General features: G+C 37.1%; 1 protein-coding gene across 5 annotated transcripts in view; it reads right to left on the minus strand.

Moving 5' to 3' along the window:
- Positions 1-21,015, minus strand: part of ESR1 (estrogen receptor 1) — a 157,634-nt gene extending 136,619 nt beyond the window's left edge. For 2 of the 5 annotated variants that reach the window (XM_083857305.1, XM_083857308.1), the window contains exons 1-2: positions 20,941-21,015; positions 19,858-19,924 (exon numbers count right to left, since the gene is read on the minus strand). In XM_083857305.1, the coding sequence (XP_083713431.1) occupies positions 19,858-19,882 (25 nt within the window). In that variant the 5' untranslated portion in view covers positions 19,883-19,924; positions 20,941-21,015. Of the gene's footprint in view, positions 1-6,745; positions 6,810-17,314; positions 17,385-19,857; positions 19,925-20,940 lie in introns of those variants that run through there. The other 3 variants (XM_083857306.1, XM_083857309.1, XM_083857307.1) reach the window with 3 other exon arrangements.
- Between the last annotated feature and the right edge of the window lie 205 nt (positions 21,016-21,220).

Consider the following 21,220-nt stretch of genomic DNA (forward strand, 5'->3'; position numbering starts at 1 on the left):
ACGCAATCATGTCATTATAATTTTACCCTATACTCTATAAAACAATAAAGCTGAACAAAGAATGAAACAGCAGTTCTTGTAATTTTGCAGTATTCATATTTCTGCTTTGATGTTCTGTATTTATCTGATGAACACTTTACTGAAGAAGTAACTAAAAGCATCTTTTTTATTAGTAGTAAGGAATCAAATATCTTTACATACTTTGTTTTACTAAAATACAGTCTCACTGCTGAAATACTTTGATATCCATTGAGAAAATACATTGTTTCTCAGGCAACATGCTGAACATGTATCAATAGACATTGTCTGACACACTAAGGAGTGTTGTGCTATCTGCCATAAAGCATCAAATTGCACAACAAGAAAAAAGATCTTTCCTTATTCTCATAAAAACAGCACTCCAAAAATAAATGTAAAGAGGGAAAAGGAAAGTAAGCAAAAGTCATAGAAAAACCACAACAAACACAGCATTCTTTTTAAAATGTTTTCAGAACTTCCTCTTGACTTGCAGTTGAAAAAGTCTACGGTCACCAAGAATTTATTTGAAACTGCTCTCTCTAGTTTTCCACTTCTCTTCTCTGAATCAAACCATGGGGGGAAAAAAAATAAATAAAAAAAAGCTTTCTAACCACTGACATACCCAGATGATGAATGTCAGTTCTCCAGGAAAGGACTGCATTTATAGGGTACTGTCTTCAAATACATATGGTAACAAATAACGGTAGATAAAAATTTTAGATAAGCTGATGATGACTTGAAGTTGACCCCTCAAAAAAAAAAAAAAATTGGATATATGTCAGACTAAAGACAGTTACATTAATACCAATTGTCTTCAGGGAAAAAGGACATGCAGAAACATCACAGGTCAGAATCTGGACACTAGAAACCCCTTTTACACCAATATGACCAACAAAGTGAGACACATACAATTTCTATACAGATCAACAGAGAAAACCTCCCTAATCTTTGGTAATGGTTCCAAGACAAAATACTTCCATAATTATTTTTTCATCACTACTAAAGTCATCTCTCTAGGACTCTTCTTATAGAAGTATTACACCTTCATAATGGGCCAAAACTTGAGGAAATGAGCATCCCTCAATCTGTCTCAGGAGGTATTGGCTACCGTATACCACACCTGAAATGTTTCTACACTGATGCAGGAGGCATGAGGAACAAACAAGGGTAGCTGATGCTTTGGCCCAGTCCCAAAGATTTGACATCAGTGGTATAAGTCAAACCTGGTGGAATGAGCCCCTGGAAAAATGGTTTTGGTAGGTGCTGTGGTCCATTAGTGCTGGTCACATGTTAAACATCACCTCCTAAGGGCACAGGAACAACCAATTCCCAATGTAAGAATTCCAGCAGGTGAGGGCAGAAGGCCAGCTTAGCTGAACAGGAATCTTCTCTTGAAAATAAGGACAAAATAAAGAATGTGTATGCCCAGCAGAAGCAAGGTCAGGTGACATGGGAAGAATACAAAGATGGTGCTTGCCACAATAATGAGGAAATGCATGCCACCAAAGCACATCTGTCCCGTGGGGGACAATAAAAGAGTGCTTTCAAATACATTAATGGCAAGACGCAGTGTAAAAATAACACTGGCCCCTTACAGGATGAGCATGGTCATCTCACAAACAGGGACAAGGCAGAGATGTTTAATGTATTATTTTCCTGTTGTCAACACTAATGAGTGAGACCACCAAGGGAGGTCTCAGTGTCCTGAGCTTGAGGACCATTATACTGTGAGATCTATCAACTCCCAGTCAACTTTGGAAGTGACTCCAGCTGGTGAAGGGCTTGAGGAGAGGCCAGCTCAGGTCACTTGGTTGGTTCAGCCTGGAGGAGACTGAGGAGAGACCTCACTACAGTTACAGCTTCCTGGTGAGGGGAAGAAGAGGGGCAGGCACTGATCTCTTCTCTGTGGTCACCAGTGACAGGACCCAAGGGAATGGCCTCAAGTTGCGTCAGGGAAGATTTAGGTTGAATATCAGAAAAAGGTTCTTCACCCAGAGGGTGGTTGGGCACTGGAACAGGCTACTCAGGAAAGTGGTCACAGCTCCAAGCCTGACAGAGTTCAAGTAGTGTTTGGACAATGCTCTCAGGGACATAGTCTTCAACGGGAGAAAAAAAAAAAAAAGGAGCAATTTTGATAATATATTTCCTTTCCACAATGATTATTTTCTGACTTACAGGGTTCTTGGCCTTCCATTTTCCAGTAGTTCCTTCCTAAACCTAAGCCACTACTTCAGTGGGATCAGAAATACTGCTGGCAGGTTGCACAGTTTTCTGATCCAAGATTAAAATGCACACATACAAACAGCTCTACAGTTACTAAGTTTTTTTAGATCTGTTCCCTGATCTAGATTATGGTACAATTCAACAGCCAGCAAGTCTGCTCTGCAGAAGGGGTGACAGTAACTCAGTGAGAATCACCAGCAGGACGGCCGGAGTGTGTCAAGTCAACACTACTCATAGACTGTTCATAAAGTGAAATCACTGCCTGACTTATTTTCATGCAGTATCAACACTCACAAACCATGCCCACAACCTTTTTGGCTGTAGTCCACTCATTTTTAAAAAGGTATTAACAACTAATTTTTAATTTTTATTATTTTTTTAAATACAAAGTATGCTCCTTCACACCTAAAATGATTTTCAAATGCATAAAAATAGGCATACAAATCTGACTAAGTCCCCTGGGGAATAAAAAAAATTGTGAAAGCCTCTAGGTAAATACATAGAGATATACACAACTGTATACACACAAAACTAGCAGGCATTATATGTCTGCAGAACATGTTCATAAGCTGCCTTGTAGGCAGAAATGATATATAGATTTTGTCCTACACTGTTAGTAGTGGGAAATAAAGAAATTATTATTTCAATGGCCACCTTTTCAAATCAGTTGTATTGAATTTCAACAGTCAGTAAAATAATGTGGCTTATTAGGAAAGGAAATTGGAAATCATGATAAAAAGGTACTTGAAACCCAGAAGACCAGGATTTAATTTTTGTCATCTCAAACAACCACTTCCAAGAAAATGTGGTTTTGAAAAAATAAAACAAATTTGGCCAAGATCTTGCCACCTACAAATCATCTGCTAATTAATTATTAGTTCATCAAAGATTCTAACACACAAACAAAAACATGATATGACATGCTCTGTGTGGACTTACTTGTCTCCTTTAAACTCAGGCTGTGTAACTATGCCTGGATTTGTGCATGCTATGTTATTACTTTATGAAAAACTGATTAGGCTCATACACTTCCTAGCTGCCTACATATATGAATGGTTAGAAGGAAAAGAGTAACAGGTGTTTTATTAACTAGCTGATTCTGAAAATACATAGTTCCAATAATTTCACCTTGCCCAATATTTAAATGTAATAAAACTTCTTTTCATATAGTAAAGATTTGATTATGAAAATTATTGCTTCAAAATGTTCCAACTGTGAAAAGAACATCAAAGCACACATAAGGGTATACATATCTGTTATTTACACATATCTTTAAATGTGGGGTTTATCTGGAAAATAAACTATTTCTCCTCCATTTCATTCCATGCTGAAAGTTCTCTCTTCTAAGAAAAGAAATCATATTATTACAGCATAAGGTCCATCATCTCCTAGAGCCAAACTTCCAGGCCTCCTTTTTGCATTACCTCACTCAGGTAAGATGCATATACTTACATACTAGAAATCAGTGCAGGTGCATGTAAATACACCACTCAAATAATTCTTTAAGACATACAACACTCTGAATTCAGAACTCCAACAAAATAAAAAAGTACAACAGGCTTCATATTGACTACTAAACCTGCATAGATTATAATGCATATACCTATAGCACCCCCTGGCCTCCAGAATTAAGTGAGTTGATGCAAAAAACTGAGACTGTAATTCTTACAGAGAATTCGTCAGCAGCATAAGGAGAACACAATGAATTTTCACAGGAACTCTGGAAAGTGATTCCTCTGAAGATTACAGCCCATAATATGCAATTATACAAAATATAAATGGGAAATTCATCCAATTCAGAGCCAGAGATCCTACTACACACAGCTGACTATTCCACTTCCTAATTCCAGGTAAGGATACAATACCAGTGTTGGAAAAAACAGATTAGAAATCTGTAGATCTGCCTGATACACACTACTAAATGTGGGTAATAAATAGGAACGGTGAAACTAAAATCGTAAAATCCTTAGCAAGTAAATTCTTTTTCTGAATCAATCACAGTGACACCACAGAAAGCATTGTGGTTTTTTCCATTAGTAAAAGATGTTGCTAAGGGTACCCAGACAAACAAACAGGCAAGAGAGGAGAAGGGGAAAAAAAGCAAGCAAAAATATCTGGAAATAAAAAAAAATCACAAGATACCTACAAGGTGCTTTAACCTGAGAAGACTGATACAGAAGCTGTTTTGCAAAGAACTAGAAATCTTTTAAAAAGTAGACAGACTTTTAAAGCCAATAATAAATTGAAGAAATAATGTTAAAAGATTCAAGGATGTGTCCATTAATAGAACAGATGTGCCCAGCAATACTCTTAAAACAAGGCTTCATATTACTATAGCAATACCAGCATGAAAATTTCAAGAAATATGTCAATATTCATTAATAAATTTCATATCATAAAAATCTGACACTACTCCATCTGCCTAAAAAGCATCACAATGAGAAAGGCTCCTGGGAATCCCAAAATTATCAGCAGAGCCAGAATTAGAGTGAGCAAACAATGGGTCAAGAGTAGTAAAGAACACATAGTAGAGAACAAAAGCTATGGAAAGCTTTTTCACCTGTGCATGTGAAAATGATCCAGGAAAATTATTTCCTAGTCCTGTACTTCAGTCAGACAATTTATTTTCTTCCTAAACACTGCTCCTTTTCATAAACTATACCCTAACACAATGACTGGTGTGTCTGAGTGGATTTTCTAATAGGAAATCTCTTCCTTGCAAGTTACCTACAGAATTACATCTTTTCCAATTGCTAATTATCTCCTCCTTAAATACTTGCATCTTTTTCGCAAGCTTCTGACCTTAATATGTTTTCACCTGCTAACTCAAGGATATTATGAAACTATTATTCATACACAGAAATTAATAAACCACCACCGTTTAATAAGGCCAATTGTCTTTGGTTGAGACTAAGCCAGATGTTCTCCTGAAGCTCTCCTACAAGTTAAGGGTTGGTTTAACTCTAGTTATTTCCAATTTTTCACTTGTGGCAGGCTCTTAGAAGTAAAAAAAATATGAAGAAAGTATATGTCTCTTTTGACAGATTTTTTTAATGCTTCAAGTCTTTATATCTAACAACATTCAGCCTCCAGCTATCTTTACAAGAGACAAGCTATTACGGAATTTTTTTAAAGCCATTCAGGTAAAAGATGACACCTTCTTCTCTACCCATGTGAGAATAATCTGAAAAAGCATATGTGTGCAAGAGTGTCTATTTTTCCGACTCATACAAAGGAAAAATTCTATCGAAAGGTCACAGGGAAGCCCTTTAATAACCTAAAACAAAACAAACAAAAAAGAAAATAAAGACAAAACAAACAAAAAAAACACACAGAAAACCAGAAATCTACACTAAATGCCACATTGAGAAACAACATAATTTGAGTATAGCAGCAATTTTCAGAGCAAAACCAAAATACAGTTTCAGGTCTGAAAGGAAAGATGTTGAGGGGAGAGCAGGGGAGTAACAGCCTGTCCTAGTCCCAGTCAGGACAGGGCTAATTTTGGCAGTAGCCAGAAGCTGACATGGCTAAATGGAGGTATTCTATATGATCTCTCATCATTTTCCAGGGATAGGGGAAGGGCTCCTTTCTGAGATTAACACAGCACAGCAGAAGGAGCAGTGAGGTACTGTCTGTTGTCAAGGGGTTCATGTGAATCATTCATTTCTTGTACCCTCTGTCATTAGTACTGTTGCTGTTACTGTTTGCTTTGTTATCTCACTGCTGTTTTCAGTAAATTGTTCTTGTCTCAGCCCGTGATCTTACCTTTTCTATCCCAAATTCTCATCTCCAGCCTGCCACAGGGAACAGGAAGGGGGAAGAGAACAAGCAACACATAGTTTGGAGAGTCAGCTGGAGCACTAAATTGGGAAGTACTATCCCCAAATGATGACAGAGACAGGTAGCATCTCTTCAAAATTAGCTTCTTGATATATGACATTAGTTTGTGCTAATGGTATTATGATTACAGACAAAAATATTAAATATGCATATGTGTCTATGTATGTATGCATGCACACATATATGCATGTGTATAGATAGATATATGTATGTGTATATATATATATATATACACACATTAATATTGTCATGAAAGAATGAAGCCTACGTTTTTCATGGTATTTGTTCAGACTCCAAGGAAGCAACAGTTCTCCAAAGGAAAAAAAAAGATACTTCAAATGTAATTACAAAAACTGCAGCTCTGTGATTCATCTCTTCCTCTTCCAGATTTTGTGGCAGTTTGACTTACTTTGAAGTGAGAATAAGCTGCAGAAATTGAAAGCTGTCAAATTTACCTGAATTATGCTTTTGACCTTTGTACTCTCTGAAAACGCTTTTGCGACCAAAACCATTTTTGAATGACAAAATTAATCAAAGTTTTCTAAACCATCAAACACAGAGAAAATAATCAGAGACTTGTGCTACATCTGAAGATGTCACTGTTCTGGTTATGTTTCTCCTCCCTTCTCAAGACAGCATGGGCAAACCTTCCGCCACTCACAAGAGTTGTGGATGTGGTAGAACTGGTAGCTGCAGGATCTGAGGAGACATCCCAAGAGTCTCTGCCTTCAGCAGACCCTGTCAGCAGGAGGGACGAGGGCTATCCATGAAGGAATCAGGGAGCAGCACACATTCAGGGAGCTACCACACAGGACAGACAGTGCAGTCTTGGTCACCACTTGAGATGGTACAGGGAACATGGAGGGACAGTGAAGAAGGAAAGACCTAAACAAAAGAAGAGAGTGAGCAAAAAGTAAAACAAATAACAATGAGAAGGAAATAAGCAGGAGGGAAAAATGTGGTGACTGTCAGCCAATGGGAAGTCCATCAAAAAAGGGACTTAAAAGTTTTCTTCTGAACCAGGCATCGAGTAGTAACTGCAACTGCCTGCTAACCAGGCAACTTTTTCCTGAAGGGAAATAGTGTGGAAACACACAAATAGCAAAGCCTCAGCCTGAGGAGCCTGTAGATTACATCTTGCAGCAGCACAGCTGAATGTGCCTTCCAGCCTGAGCGAAATCATGGCATGTACCACCAGAGCATCTTTACAGCACTGCTGAGAGCAGTTCAGCTCAGACAGTGGTGAATTCTTCCTTCAATTCCCCTGCTTCCAGGAGAAAGGCTCCAAAGACAAGCAACATTACTTCAAGAATTCCTCATAAACATTTGCTATGTTAACATTCTGCAGGCTTGCCATTAGACCAAGAAATTCTTCAGCAAGATGGAGAGTGTCTTCTTTAAGCTTCACATTGTCTTACAAACTGACCCACAGATCAAACACAAAACATAACACAGACAGGGGAGGTTTCTTTACCTCATAGGCTGACACATCAGGATAAACTGAGACAAGAAAGACATACCATCATCAGAATGGAAAATCAACTTGCCGGTTCTTCTTGCCATAATGAAGAAAATTGCCGAAACCAGCAATCATATACACCCAGAACAGGTTAATGTGCTTCAAAGTTAGAAGGCAACTTATCTTGCTATTGATGAGTTATCTTGCTATTTCAATTTAACAGTCATTACAGTATGAACAGAACAGCTCTATTATGAGGATGGGAGAAAGGAAAGAATAGAAAAGAAGGAAAGATTAGAAGCAAAGCAAGTTTTCATCAAGTAGGAAGTAATGTCAATGTTCTCATTTACCACACAAGGTAAGGTTCATGATTTAAAGTTCACAAGTGTCAATGATTTTGCAAGTATCTATGAACACAGACAATGCAGAGCAGTGGAGATATTTTGTGTTAGCTCTTCATTTAATTTTTAGTATTTCTTCATGTCACCACTGACTGTTTTATCTAAGACAGCAGTATCAGCACTTCCATGAAGGCAAAGGGAACAGGCTGAAAAAATGTCACCAGTCACCGTAGTCACAGTTTACTTAATTTCAGTACTGTAATCCAGAAGTTATAGGAGAAACAAAAACAAAGTGGGGGGAAAGGGTGTTTATAACTGCATTCCTGATGATTCCAGTGATACATATATGTTAAGTAGAACAGATACTTTCTCAGGGTAGGCTGTTTTGATACTTATATGACACTAAATGAACACAGAATTAGGAACAGTAACCTTGATAATGTAACTCATTCTTTAGAGCTATTAACTGGGAGTAGAAATGTAAAAGATTGAAAAAGGAGGACTGGGAAAAAGAGAAGCCAAGACAGAAAATTGCATGAGAGTTGTGAGATGTGTAGACAAGGCAAGGAAACAATACAAAAAGAAGAATGAATGATAAGAAAGTGAAACACAAGATAAAAGTGCTCATAAAAAAAGGAAGGCAGCAGAAAGTAGGGCATAGATCCAGAAAAGCTCTTATGTTCTTAACATTAAGTATGTTATTAAATATATGAAGCATACTACAAATAAAGTTAGTGATACATGTTGAAACACAGGAATTTACAATCCAGAGAAGAAAAGTAACAGATCAAACAATAATAACCAATGAAAGAATAAAAGAGTTCGACAGAAGACTAGAGCAAAACTTTTTACAGAGTGTGAGCCATCCATGTCTCATGGCACTTCCTTCTGAATTTTCAGTGTTAAAGAATCTTTGAATACCCTAAAAATTTTACACATAATTTCTCAAATCAAAAATTGCTGGATCCAGCTTGAGAAAATTACATATCATTTGACAAAAGAAGAAGAAATAATAATGTAACAAAAAAAGTTTACAATCACAGGGATGTAATTGATTACAACTAAACTGCAAGAAGTTGTAATTGCATCAAGACTTAATCATATATATATATCTCTAAACACAGACACAGAAACACACAAAAAACCTTTCACATTTTAAAGGAAGAGTTTCACAGGCATGAAAGCAACTAGGATTAAAATCAGTTGAAAGCAAACATTTGCCTTTAACCGTACTTTACTTGGGCTCTTGGGAAAAACTATAACTGACAAAAATATCAGAATTCAGAAAATTAAAAAAGAAAAATTAAAACTTGGTTTACTTTTGCTTTAAAAGATGAACAAGTGAAAAATTATAAATTTAGTAATAGTTTTGGGATAATAAAATTTTAGATAGTCAAATGATAATCGCAAGATTAAACATATGCAGAGAATATATTCAAAGAGTGAAAACAGCCAAAAGACAGCATTTTAGGAATTCTGAAAATTTAGTAACTAATTTAAATAGTAATTTAAAAGTAAAACCAAAGGACACAAAAATAAGGCAGCAGTTCAGGCAAGGGAGGCTGTTTCCTAAAATATTTAGGAAACAACAAAATAAATCCTAATATTGATGTCAGACAGTTCTTAAAATAAAAAAAAAAAAAAAAAAAAAAAAAAAAAAAAACCACAGCAGCATTCAGTAAGTCTTTTCTGGTTAAGGAAATCAAGGTTTTAATTTAGAATTAGAGACTAATAAAATAACATCAACCAATAGCATTATATAAGTAAGTATATTATGTGTAAGTATAAAGCAATTCTTCTCAAATTCACTGAACAAATCTTAAATTAAGATTTTTGGCTGAAAAGAACAGTAGCATTGTGTAATATATTTTGCCTACTCTAGGGCATGTGATAAACCTTTTCAACAATTGCAAAAGTATGAAACAAATTAACAAATTGCCACATGTTAAAATGAAAAAAACTGTTTACCATATTTAAAAAATGCAATGATGAATGGAGAAAAATCAGCAACCAAGCATTCTCTACTGCAGATTTTGTTCATATTTTCCTCAGGGTCATAAATGCAAGAATAATAGCATTACTAACCAGATGTGCAGGAAAATACAGTACTTGGAATAATAAATACAAAAATACTGCTTTTAATCAATGCATACAACATGGAATATTTTATAACCTTCCTTCAGGAAAACAACATAATTTCCATTACAGCTAAATATAAAAGCATGTAATGGGGGGTGGGGAGCAGGAAGGCACTGAAACAAGCCATTTGCTAGACACAATACTCTGTCCTGAAGAGAAGTAACTCACAAAGATTTTCAGCACTAGCAGACAGCCAGACAGGAGCTGTCAATGTTACCCTGTGCCCACAGAGTTTGATAATCTCGGCGTAATAAGGCTCAATAGGGAGAAAAAGAGTAGCAAATCACATTTGCCTCCTACTGGGAATACACACATAAAGACTAGAAATGAACAGCGCTTTTTAACTGCACAGATAATTAATTACCCATCAGAAACCTATGTCATGTTGATATTAGGCTGATATCAAGTACTGAAGCAGAGTTGCTTTCCTCAACCAGCTATATTTCAAAAATATTTGGAGAGCTCCTACAGGTTGTGCTACAAAATAAGTCAGCAAGGACGGTCAGAGCAGGTGTTTTCAGCCACACAAGCTCTGAAAATGGGGCTGTGCTCATTCTGTGGGAATTATCTGTAAGGCAAACTCTGCAACAGAGATGTTTCCCAAGGTCTGTCTCACAAAGCCTTGCAGCAACGAGATGCCAAGAGCAGAGACCAGAGAAGAACAACATGATGAACTGCGAGAAACAGTGATGTGAGAAACCTAAACAGCACTACCACTCAGAACTTCCTACCTCTTCCTATCTTCTTCTTCCTTCATGTAAGTGCAAGAAGGTGGTGGCTTTTTTTAACTACATGTCCCTCGAATGTCCAGAATCCCCATCCCAACATATCAAATTCAGTCACTTGGTCACAACAACAATGAAAAAGGTATTGTCAGATTGCAGGGCATCAGAAAATAAAATATCTAAGCCAGTCTAGGAACTTGCCAGAAACTGATAAAGTCACTAGGGCATATTTAGCTGGCATATTTCAGAATACAACATACTAAAAAGAAAATAGCACAGGCGATGCATGATACAACACAACTTAAGAATGAATAGCAGGAAACAAAATGTTGCTGTCAGAAAACATCCTTACCAGCAGAAGATATTTAGCTGCATGACACTATTTTGAGCAGAGGTGGGGAGAGGGGAAAGAAGAAAAGCTCACTGATGATACTCTTAAAAAGCTAGAAAATTCAATCATATCTGCCCTAAGCAGAACATGGAAGGGAAAACCCAGTACGGTTTTACTATTCCTGATTTCTCCAACTATGCTGTAGCTGATGACTGGCAACACAGTATATGTATTTGTCAAATATGTATTTGCCAGAGATGGGACAAACTGTCAGCAGACAGAAAATGGTCCCATACAATCAAGTAAATATCAAAGTTGTACATGATTACAAAATAAAACCTTTAGCCACTATTAAATGCTTCAGAGAGCAGATAAACACATAACTCACAATAATTTGACAGGGCCTCATAATCTGGAATTTTGCTACCAAACAGCCAGTTTTTAATAGCAGCCGTAAAGCCCTTAAATTAAGCATTTATGCAGGAGAAAACAAAGCCACCAAATCCCCTAAAATACTGCTTAAATGGAAAAAATAGGAAATTAAAAAGTTGCAATTAAGGAACTTCCAAGTGGAAAAACAGAAAGGCAAAATACTTGTAGGTAGTACACAGAATATATTGAGTGCTGAAGAGCAAATATAAGGAAAACCAAAACAGCTAATTACCAATGTAAGACATCATTTGAAGCAGCCTTTAAAAAAAAAAACCTCTGAAGTTATTGTCTTAATGAGGACAATAAAAGACAAAATAAAGCTCTGGCAGACTGAATAATAAAAATCCAATAAGCCAAGCCAAAAAATGCTTGACAAATAACTTGCAAGGGTTGGGGTTTTTTTATGTTAGGATAGTTAAGAGTGAGGGCCAACTGCAATGAGTTGGAAAAGGATTTCACAATATAAAATTTGGGATGAAATGGCAGCTGGAATCTCATAAAGATCGGAGGGCTAAAGAGAATACTAAACAAGAGATGACTAATAATTCTACTCACTCAGACTAAAGAACACCAACGATCAGAGGAAAGCTGATTACTCTGTATAAATACATTAGGCATAAACATCAACACCTATAAGGTATTTAGGACAATAAAGCAAGCTGGCACTGCAAATAAATTTACTGTGGAAATTACAAGCCTCTCAACTGACAGAACAGTGAAGCTCTAGATCAGCCTGTCCATGAGAAGAAAAACAGCCTAACTGGGCTTTAGGGTAAATGTGGATAAGCACTGTGAACAAATTGCATGATGTGGTTGCTATGACAGCTCAGTACTGGGCTAGCCATCCAACTTAGGCTGGATTCAACAAATGATACTAAAGCAAAAACTTACCAGCATGAATTAGATGCACCATGTGTTTTGTCTATGCAGAATCAGTTCATAGTGCCTTACCTAGGCTGAAATAAGTTTCTGCTTAAATTCAGAATGTTTCTGCTCCTCTTTAGGTCAAGAGAGGGGAATTTCTTTGTGTGCAAGAAGCCTTGGAGTCACACACATTAGATTTCAATCATTAAAAAGAGATTGAGTTTTAAAAGATGTTCTTAAGAGAAAGAATGTTCTACTTACATCCAAAATACCTGGTTTTGCCTTTGATTATGTTTTGATAAGAGCAGAGGTAGGTTTAAATCCTGAAGGTCCTGCCTTTCGTAAGAAGTTATTTGTCTTCTCAGCACAGATCCAGGGCTGAGACAAATTAGTGGCAGGTTATTTAGCTAGAATAGGGAAGGAAATTAGTTAATAAAAATAATCTGTGTCTATGCTACTGGTTTGTTCACATAAGTAGAGAAGTTTTAAAGTGATTTCCTTCATTGGCTTGAATTACAGATCAGCTGGGATGTGCAAAAAACAAATTCCATTTGGGATAAACTAAACAGAAAACTCTGCTCCAAAAGCGTACCAAACAGACCAAGACCTCACAGAGGCACAAGACTGGTTCTTTGGGAAGTCTTGAGGCATATATCTGGCATTGCATTCCAATCGGGACACCAGGCCCTCACTGTCTCTTCACAATGTTCACATGGATGGGCACCAATGTCGGGAAACCCACCAGGAAGGCAGCATACGATAGGCACGGTCCTACCCCAATTGGGATATCCAAGTGGGCCGACCTAAACTGGCCACTTATTTACTAGAACTGTTTATTTTACAGTGGTAACAGGTTGGGTTGAAGGGTTGGCAACACCAAAGCAGATTGAAAAAGTGTACATTTCCCAAGAACAAAAATTTTACCTTGAACATACTGAGTTGTACGATGTTTTGTCTAGTTTTCAATCCTTTAAGTAACTAAAGATCAAATTTGCTGAACAGTTTGTCTTACTTGCCTCAGTTTTATCCCTGAGGGAAAAAAAAAAGATTAGTTGCTTGTGCCTAGTTCATATTTAAAAAAGAAAAAATATCATAATTGACTTGACATCTAGTTCATGAAGTTTCTTGAGTCTCTGTTGACTCAGCTTTCTCTCTTTTATTTTTAAAGGTATTTCTACAAGTGTATCCTTTATGTTGCTAGGTTTCAAGAGAAAATAAATAAAGGAAGAAAACAAATCAATATTTAAGACAATTTTTTTGTTAAGAGTCCAAAAGGAATAATGAAAGTCATCTTCTGTTACTTATGTCAACATCCCATTTTCTTTAAATTTGCTTTCCCATTGTTTGCAATTAACACTATGCATACAAACTGTGCCAGGGAGCAAGAGCACTTTATGAAGTAAAGGACCACCCCACAAAAAAAAAAATGAGGTGTTCAGGAAATCATTATGAACTTCCATGATGCATGAAATGACAAAATTTCATTCAGATGGTGCATTTGAAGCCCTCCTGCTTTAAAGTCCATGCATGCGTATGCAAGAGTGAACCCTTGTGTGTCTAGGAGTGCAGGACCAGGCATTGGCATGTTTTGTCTCAAACATGACACTGTTAAGAGAGGAAAGATGTTATCAGAGGAAAGGTTCCTGTGGAGGTGGAGCAGTGCTGTGCTGAGCCAGCTTCCTGCTCACCTTAACACTGGAGCTCAGTCCTTTCAGCTCACTTCCTGTAGGAGGGCTCAAAGGGCTGAAAAATCTATTTTACACTAAGAGGTGTGCACCAGTTTAACAATAAACAGAAGAGGATCAGGCCCCCTTGCTCTCTTTTTCCTCTCTCTTTCACTTGCGTTGTTTTCACAGCTCCAGACTATCCACATAGTGGACCAACTCAGGACCTAAGGACTTCTAATACACTTTGTTCTCTCCTTCTTCTGTCTTTATCTCTTTCCTCCCATGCTTTGCCATGGGCAAAGCATGACTATTATATTCTACTCAGTACTGAAGTTTGCTGTGAGAGTGGGAAGCCTGTGGAAGGGTGTTGTGGCTTTTTAGCCAACATCTTTGAGCAGTGGTGTTGTGACTTGCTAACCAGCACCTTTGGTTATATGCTAGCCATCACCTTTGAGAAGTTTTTGCAGGAGTTGAGAACTTAGGAAAATGTACTGTACAAAACCTAAGGGTTTCTTAGCCATAATTTTTGAGGATTAAAAGAATTCTGTTAGAATTTTAGAGCTTGCTAGCCAACACCTTTTGAGTGTAAGTAGTGGGCTGGTTCCTGGAGTTAAGGCCACTATAATAAATCCTGACACAGGGCCCTGTGGCAACAAAGCCTGACACAAAGTCTTGTTCAGCCTGATGAGAAGTTACAACAAGCATTGTGTCCCCTACCAGTGGTCATGGCACTGGTACACCAGCAAATACAGAAACACCATTGGAAGGCTCTCCTGTTTGGTGCAAAGCAGCTCTTAGCTGGATATAGCAACACACACGATAGGACAAGAAACAATTCCACGAGAAAAATGCCCAGTTTAAATTACAGAAAGTTCAGGTTGGCAAGGGAGAACAATCAGACTAGCTGGGGCAAAAATATTATGAAATGCACCTAGCTTTCTAATGAGCATATGAAATTAAGAGTTAAGGGTTGCCTTTACATCCAAATTTGTCCAAGCAAGGCATCGATGCCTATATATAAGGTCCCTTCAGTCAGAGCCAGAGGAAGACAACGCCAGCAGCCATTGAATGATTTCTTGGGATAGTGGGAACACAACCTAACAGTTGCTGATGTTCAGCAGTGCCTGAGATAAATGGCTTTTTGGAATGAATAAGCAGGCTGTCAATTCACAGCCATAAAGCAATGTGAGCCCACACATACCATTCTAGCGCATTACCTCAAAATTGATGAGGCCAATAAAATGAGCAATGAAATTCCGTATAATACTGTATAATTGCAAAACAAAATCTCAATTACCTTATTTCTGAAGACACAATGAGTTTATCTCCACTTGAAGGACATAGAAGGCAAAACTATAGGCAGTTACACTGAAGTTACTCAACAAGTTTCAAAGAACAAAATATAAAGAAGATTTTAGTTTTCTGTTGGTTTGCACTTCAAACCAAGTGATTTGACAAAATTACCAAAATTCATATCTGACCAATTTTGGCTTCATGGTGTTTACGTTTAGCTGCCGCAGGTGATACAAAGATGGAATTGATAGTCATGATAATCCCCAAGGCATCTTGGCAGATCTAACCCGTAATCACGGTGCTATCAAAAGCCATAAAAATTGTCAATGAAAGCTATTTAGAACAGAACAGATATAAAATTACTATCTCTATATGGAACTGCAATTGGACTCTTTAAAAAACAAAATATCTGAAACATAAACACATAATTCCACCCTTGTTTCATTGCAGATTATTCTCCTTTAACTATTCATTTTTTAAAATAAACACAAGACAAATAACATTTTTAGTACTTGAAGGACTCAGTAATAAAACTATTATTTTTATTTGAGCATTAATAAAAATATAGAAAAATCACACCAAAAATATTTTTTAAAAGCAAATACTTTTTCCACTTTAAAAAACCAACCAAGTTTTACCATTTAGATTTTAGAACATACTTAAACAAGAAGATTCTGCTCTGTTGTCTGCAGCAAGCAATTGTAAGGGAAATTATTAAAAAAAAAAAGCAAATATTGACAACCCAAACTACAGGTCAGTGAAATTATAAATAAAATTACTTTTAATATGCAATATAGAAAAAGGGTTTTTACAGACCAAAGAAATATGCAAATATACAAATGCTAGCCACACACAAAAAAAAAACAAACCTTGTGGATCTAGCAAATTTTTCACTATCAAGTAATTATTTAAAAATATTTTCTTTCAGATTTGTCTTCTTTCTCAGACTAGTTTACAAGCATCAACTGAATGCTGCCAGACTGAGCTGCTTCTGGCTCCTTGCAAGTTTTTGTGGGTTTTTTCCCTAAGATTGATAAAAAGGAGTATTGCTCATATCCATCTGCAAGAAAGCAGTGCACAAATTTATTTCCCATTTATCTATAGAATTATTCTCCAAAAATGAAGAAAAATAAAAGCAAATAATATATTAATAAATGGTCGTGTTTTTAAAATGTGTCTTCTTCAGAAAAAAAAATACTATCTAAATTCCAATTATACTATTTCTCCAGAAATGGAAACAGACATCTGAGTCACTGAGTGTGATCCTTGCTACCTCCTGTAGCCAACTCCCTGAGCCTGTTGTAAACAGTGACATGTCCTAGCCTACCCCTCTGATAGCAGGCTGAACCCATCTACTTTTCCAGCTCCAGTCTGAATTTATTCACAGTCACACCTGTTTGGATTTATGTTGGCAATTGCTTTCAGGACAAGTGTTCCAAATCTCATCAAGATGAATAGTCCTTAAGCAAAATCATCACCTACAGCACTACAGCAGAAAGAGATTTAAAACAATCTTTCCAAAATGCAAGTCAAGCCATGAGTTTTTGCTATTTTTATTTAAAATTATATCCATATGTTAATGTGAAAAGTATTACTTGAAATATCTATGCCTTTCATGTGCATTTTATGTTGCTTTTTCTATATATAAAAAATTAAAATTTTGTTTTCTCTTTTCTCCATGTTCGTATTTCCATTTCCTTCCCAGTGATCTCATGGTCCCTTGTACCTACCACTCATCAGGTCTCTGGAGCGCAACTCTGCATACAGTATACGGGACTGGGGCTTAATGTTCTTCATTAGCCTCCAAGGGCTCCTGTAAGATCTGTTTCTTCCTCCCCTCCTTCCACAAACCCTGGCACAGCTTGTGCAATCTACATCCCCTCCTCAGCTTCTGGAGATGCCACAGCAAGATTCAGGAGTAGCAAGACGGGTGTAAGGACTCAGTCCGTGTTGGCTCTGTCCCTTTACTTTCTACTTACACTTCTCCTGCAGTGCTCCCATTAATTTTACTCTTTTCTCATTCTCTTTTCATCAGTATCTCCTCAGTGCCTGAGGATACAACAGACAAAAGACATGGGATTAGAGAGTACTGCCTGAAGTACCTTGGAATAGTGGCTCACAGTGTGCCATCCTTTGCTGGGAGTGACATTTCAGGCAGGGTGTGTTGGGCAATGCCAGCAGGACAAGCATGGCCATCACGCCAAATGAATGATTAATGACTCAACTGAGGCAACAAAATGACAAGGTCTAAACTATGAGAGTGTCAGTCTAAGATTAAAGTCGACACATGCCTTCTGATCTCTTTCCAGAGTAGCAGAGCTGTCTATGGCTCCAAATGGCAGAGGGGGATTCTGAGACTAAGGGGATCGCTGCGGCTCGGAAGGACCTCAGTGTCCCTGTCATGCAGCACAACCCCTGCTCAAGAAGGGTCACCCACAGCAGGTTGCTCAGGGTCAGGCCAGGGTCTTCCTGGGAATATCTCCAAGGCTGGAGACTCCACAACGTTTCTGGGAAGCCTGTGCAACAGTTTGACTGCCCTCAAAGCCAAGATTTTTACTGTCCACCACTCCCCCCCCTTTTTTTTTGTATGTTATTATGTTCCTTTTCAGAAACAAAGACAACCAATGAGCACAAATTAAGTAAATAAATCAGTAGGGGGAAAAATAAAAAGAAAATAAGTGATAACAGATCTTCTCATTTAATTCATTATATTTTACCTATTACAATTTCTCTGGTTACCACAAGATTGGCACAATTCTTAGGCTTGTGTTCACAAGCCCAAGCATTATGTTGTAGGGAGCAATACGAAATCCAGCCCTGAGCTGCAATCTCAAAATTCCCATTATTTGCACATTGGTACCATGCAAACTCATGAAGTGAAGGCAAATAGGCAACACTGGGTTAGAACTTGGTTTATAATCTAATGTATTTTTCTTTAAATCGTTATAAACAATCTTTACTCCTGCACATGCTTCACTTTCTCATCAAAAGCAGCAACACAAACCTTTAAGCAAAAGTTCTGTAAGATTGGCTCCTAAATTTCATCTGGTTTGCACAATGGGTATGGCTTCTTCTAATTGCTTTCAGTTTCTGAGTCAGATATTTACACAGAGATGCTGATGCTCTTCTGACAATGCAACAATTCAACCAACACAGAATTTGAGACCTTTTTTTTTCTCCCAGTGCCTATGATGATGAGAACTGAACTGAAAACCTAACGTGCTCTTTCTACTTCAGTGCAATCATTACGTGAAATTTCTCTGTTCAGAACTGATTTGGGGAAGGGGGAAAGAGAAGAAAGTCTGCCAACAGTCCTTCATTTATTACCTGGTCATTAGGGCATAGATCAGAAACACAAAGAAAATAAAACTATGTTCAGTAATGGCCTCTGCACTTCCAAGTGATGTGATAGGAGGTCCAGGCTATAGGCCATGAAGGGAAACAGAAAGATTCCAGCTTATTTCATTACACCTTTTTCCAAACCCTCATTCTCCAACTTTTGTATGATATCAAGGCATATCACTTAGGGACCCAAGTTTAAAATAAGCTTAGCAACACTTAAATGATTACTTCAAAATTTAGACCTAAACTCCAATGAAAACACATGTAATTTGGAAGAAAGAGAAAAAAAAGACAATCAGATTAAATCAAAACAAAAGCCAAAACCTCCAAAACAGAAAATAAGTAAAACATATATATATCCAGCTGTGGGGGAGAATGTTTTTTGGAAAATCCTATTTATCTAAGAAAATAAAATGCAGTTAGAAAAAAAAATTAGTCCATAATTATCAAGTAAACTTTATCAAATTAGTTCAGAGCCTGTGTTAAAGCTTAGAAAGATCAGACTCTTAGTTTGTACCAGGAAGCACCCTGCTGATAAATCTCACTAAATACATGGTTTCAATATCATGTGCTATAAGTATTACTCAGCATCAGCTGAGATCGAAATACAGTATTTCACTTCATTCATACCAGAAAAATGATACACTGCCTTGGGTGTGACTGCCCTCTAATTCAAATAAATCCTTTCCCCATTATGTCTCAGCCAATTGGTAAAGGAACCAGCATGTGATTTCAGATTATTTTACTTACTATTCTCTACCTACATGAAGGATTTTGACTGAGGGCTGGAGGACGGGACAGGGGGGTCACATTGTTCTTTCACAACTGCAGCACAGGATTTACGACACTGTCTATAGCACACATTAAACAAACTGCTTCTACACCTGAAATATTCACCTTAAAACACATTTTAAGCAACTTTTACAATGCCTTTGGCTTGCTTTCTGTTGCCTTTTTAAGCTTCTCGGTGACACTTCAGGACACAGGAAAAAAAGGAACATAGTAAGAAAAGTAAAGTATTAAAGAGTAGAAATTAAATTCAAACCAAAACTCCCAGTTTCTAAGCATTTCCATAAGTATAACTGGGCATGCCCAGCAAAGGTTCAGGGTAAAAGCAGCGTTAAAAATTGAGTGTGAGGGACAGAAACTGCAAAAACCAAGAGTTTTTTTTCTGACTTACATTGCTCCCAGCAGGCTGTTGCCATTCCCTCTGCAGGGCTCTCACTGGCCAGGGGGATCACATGACACTGGGAACCAAAATAGAAAAGTCTCGGGAGCAAGGAAGCTGAACCAGAAACACATTTTCAAGAAAAGACGTATCGTGGGCATGATAACACACCCTCAGGAGCAGAAGATGGTAAATTTAGACAGGAACCTAGGCTGTGCTGAAAAAGGGATAATGCCTTGGACTTTGCAATCCAGCATCAGCTATCCTTTCTACATGGGAAATGTTCATAAATCTCAGCCTGTGTCTGTACGTAACTAAACCTGCTAACTGCTCTAGTAAATCATCGGACCTTAAAAGAAAATAATATCAATCAAACTTTAAAATAAATCTATTGAAGTTTAAAAATAGCCTCCCACTGTCAGAACCATTTTCATTTCCAGGCTAAGGCTTCTAGTAGTTTGTTTGTAGAGAGGAAGCAATTTTTTTTAAAAGGATATGCTTTTAAGGTAATTGGGTGATTTGTAAACACATTTCAAAGATTGTTTTCAATTCGTTCACGAGTAAAAAAATGGTTGCACACCCATACATTTGTAAAATGTTGTTGTAAATCTATAAATCTAATAACTTCACCATAAAAATATAAACAAAAAATGCAAAGAATCCAACTCAAAAGCTGAACAGATGAGTTAGTGACCAAATGCAAGCTCCATCCAACAATAAAATAGCCTCTGATTTCAAGGCAGCTGTTTAGTTATTCCTGTTCTTCCAGTTTTGTAAACCTTGTAAAAATAAATTCCAGCAAAATACTGTTCTTGGGATTACAGGAAATACGAGTTACTTTCTTACTTTACAAGTTACTTTCTGTTACTTTAACAGATAACTTTTTCATGATTTCCTAGTACGTCAAAATCAGATTGTTACAATTCTTCATTCTATAAAATGTCAAGATTTCCTTGTTTCCAGTGAATGTCAGTTATTGAAGAAAAAGGCTTTACTGAAAAATGCAAACAGCAGTAGAGAATCTGTAATCAAGGAAAGGGAAATATGCTGCATATCTTAACAGGACAAGGACAGGAAAGAATTTCATGTTCTAACCTTTAAATGCAGTCACCCTCACCTTACAGTTGTAAGGCAAAAATATTGAAAATCCCACCCTTTTAATGCAACTGGCTCACAAGACCTTCCGGATTAACACAGGAGTAGAGAATGCAATTTAAAATCCTACATAGCAGACTCCCAAGTCTGCAAGAAAAAAATTGAAAATAATATGAACATGAGATAAGAAACCAAATGGTTCTCCTTCATTAAGAAAAAAAATTAATTAAAGGAAACCCCGTCACGCACACAAAAGTTCGTAATAAAATCTCAGATTAAA

The sequence above is a fragment of the Zosterops lateralis genome, assembly GCF_965231275.1.
Source record: "Zosterops lateralis genome assembly, chromosome: 3".
In the NCBI taxonomy this organism is placed as follows: Eukaryota; Metazoa; Chordata; class Aves; order Passeriformes; family Zosteropidae; genus Zosterops; species Zosterops lateralis.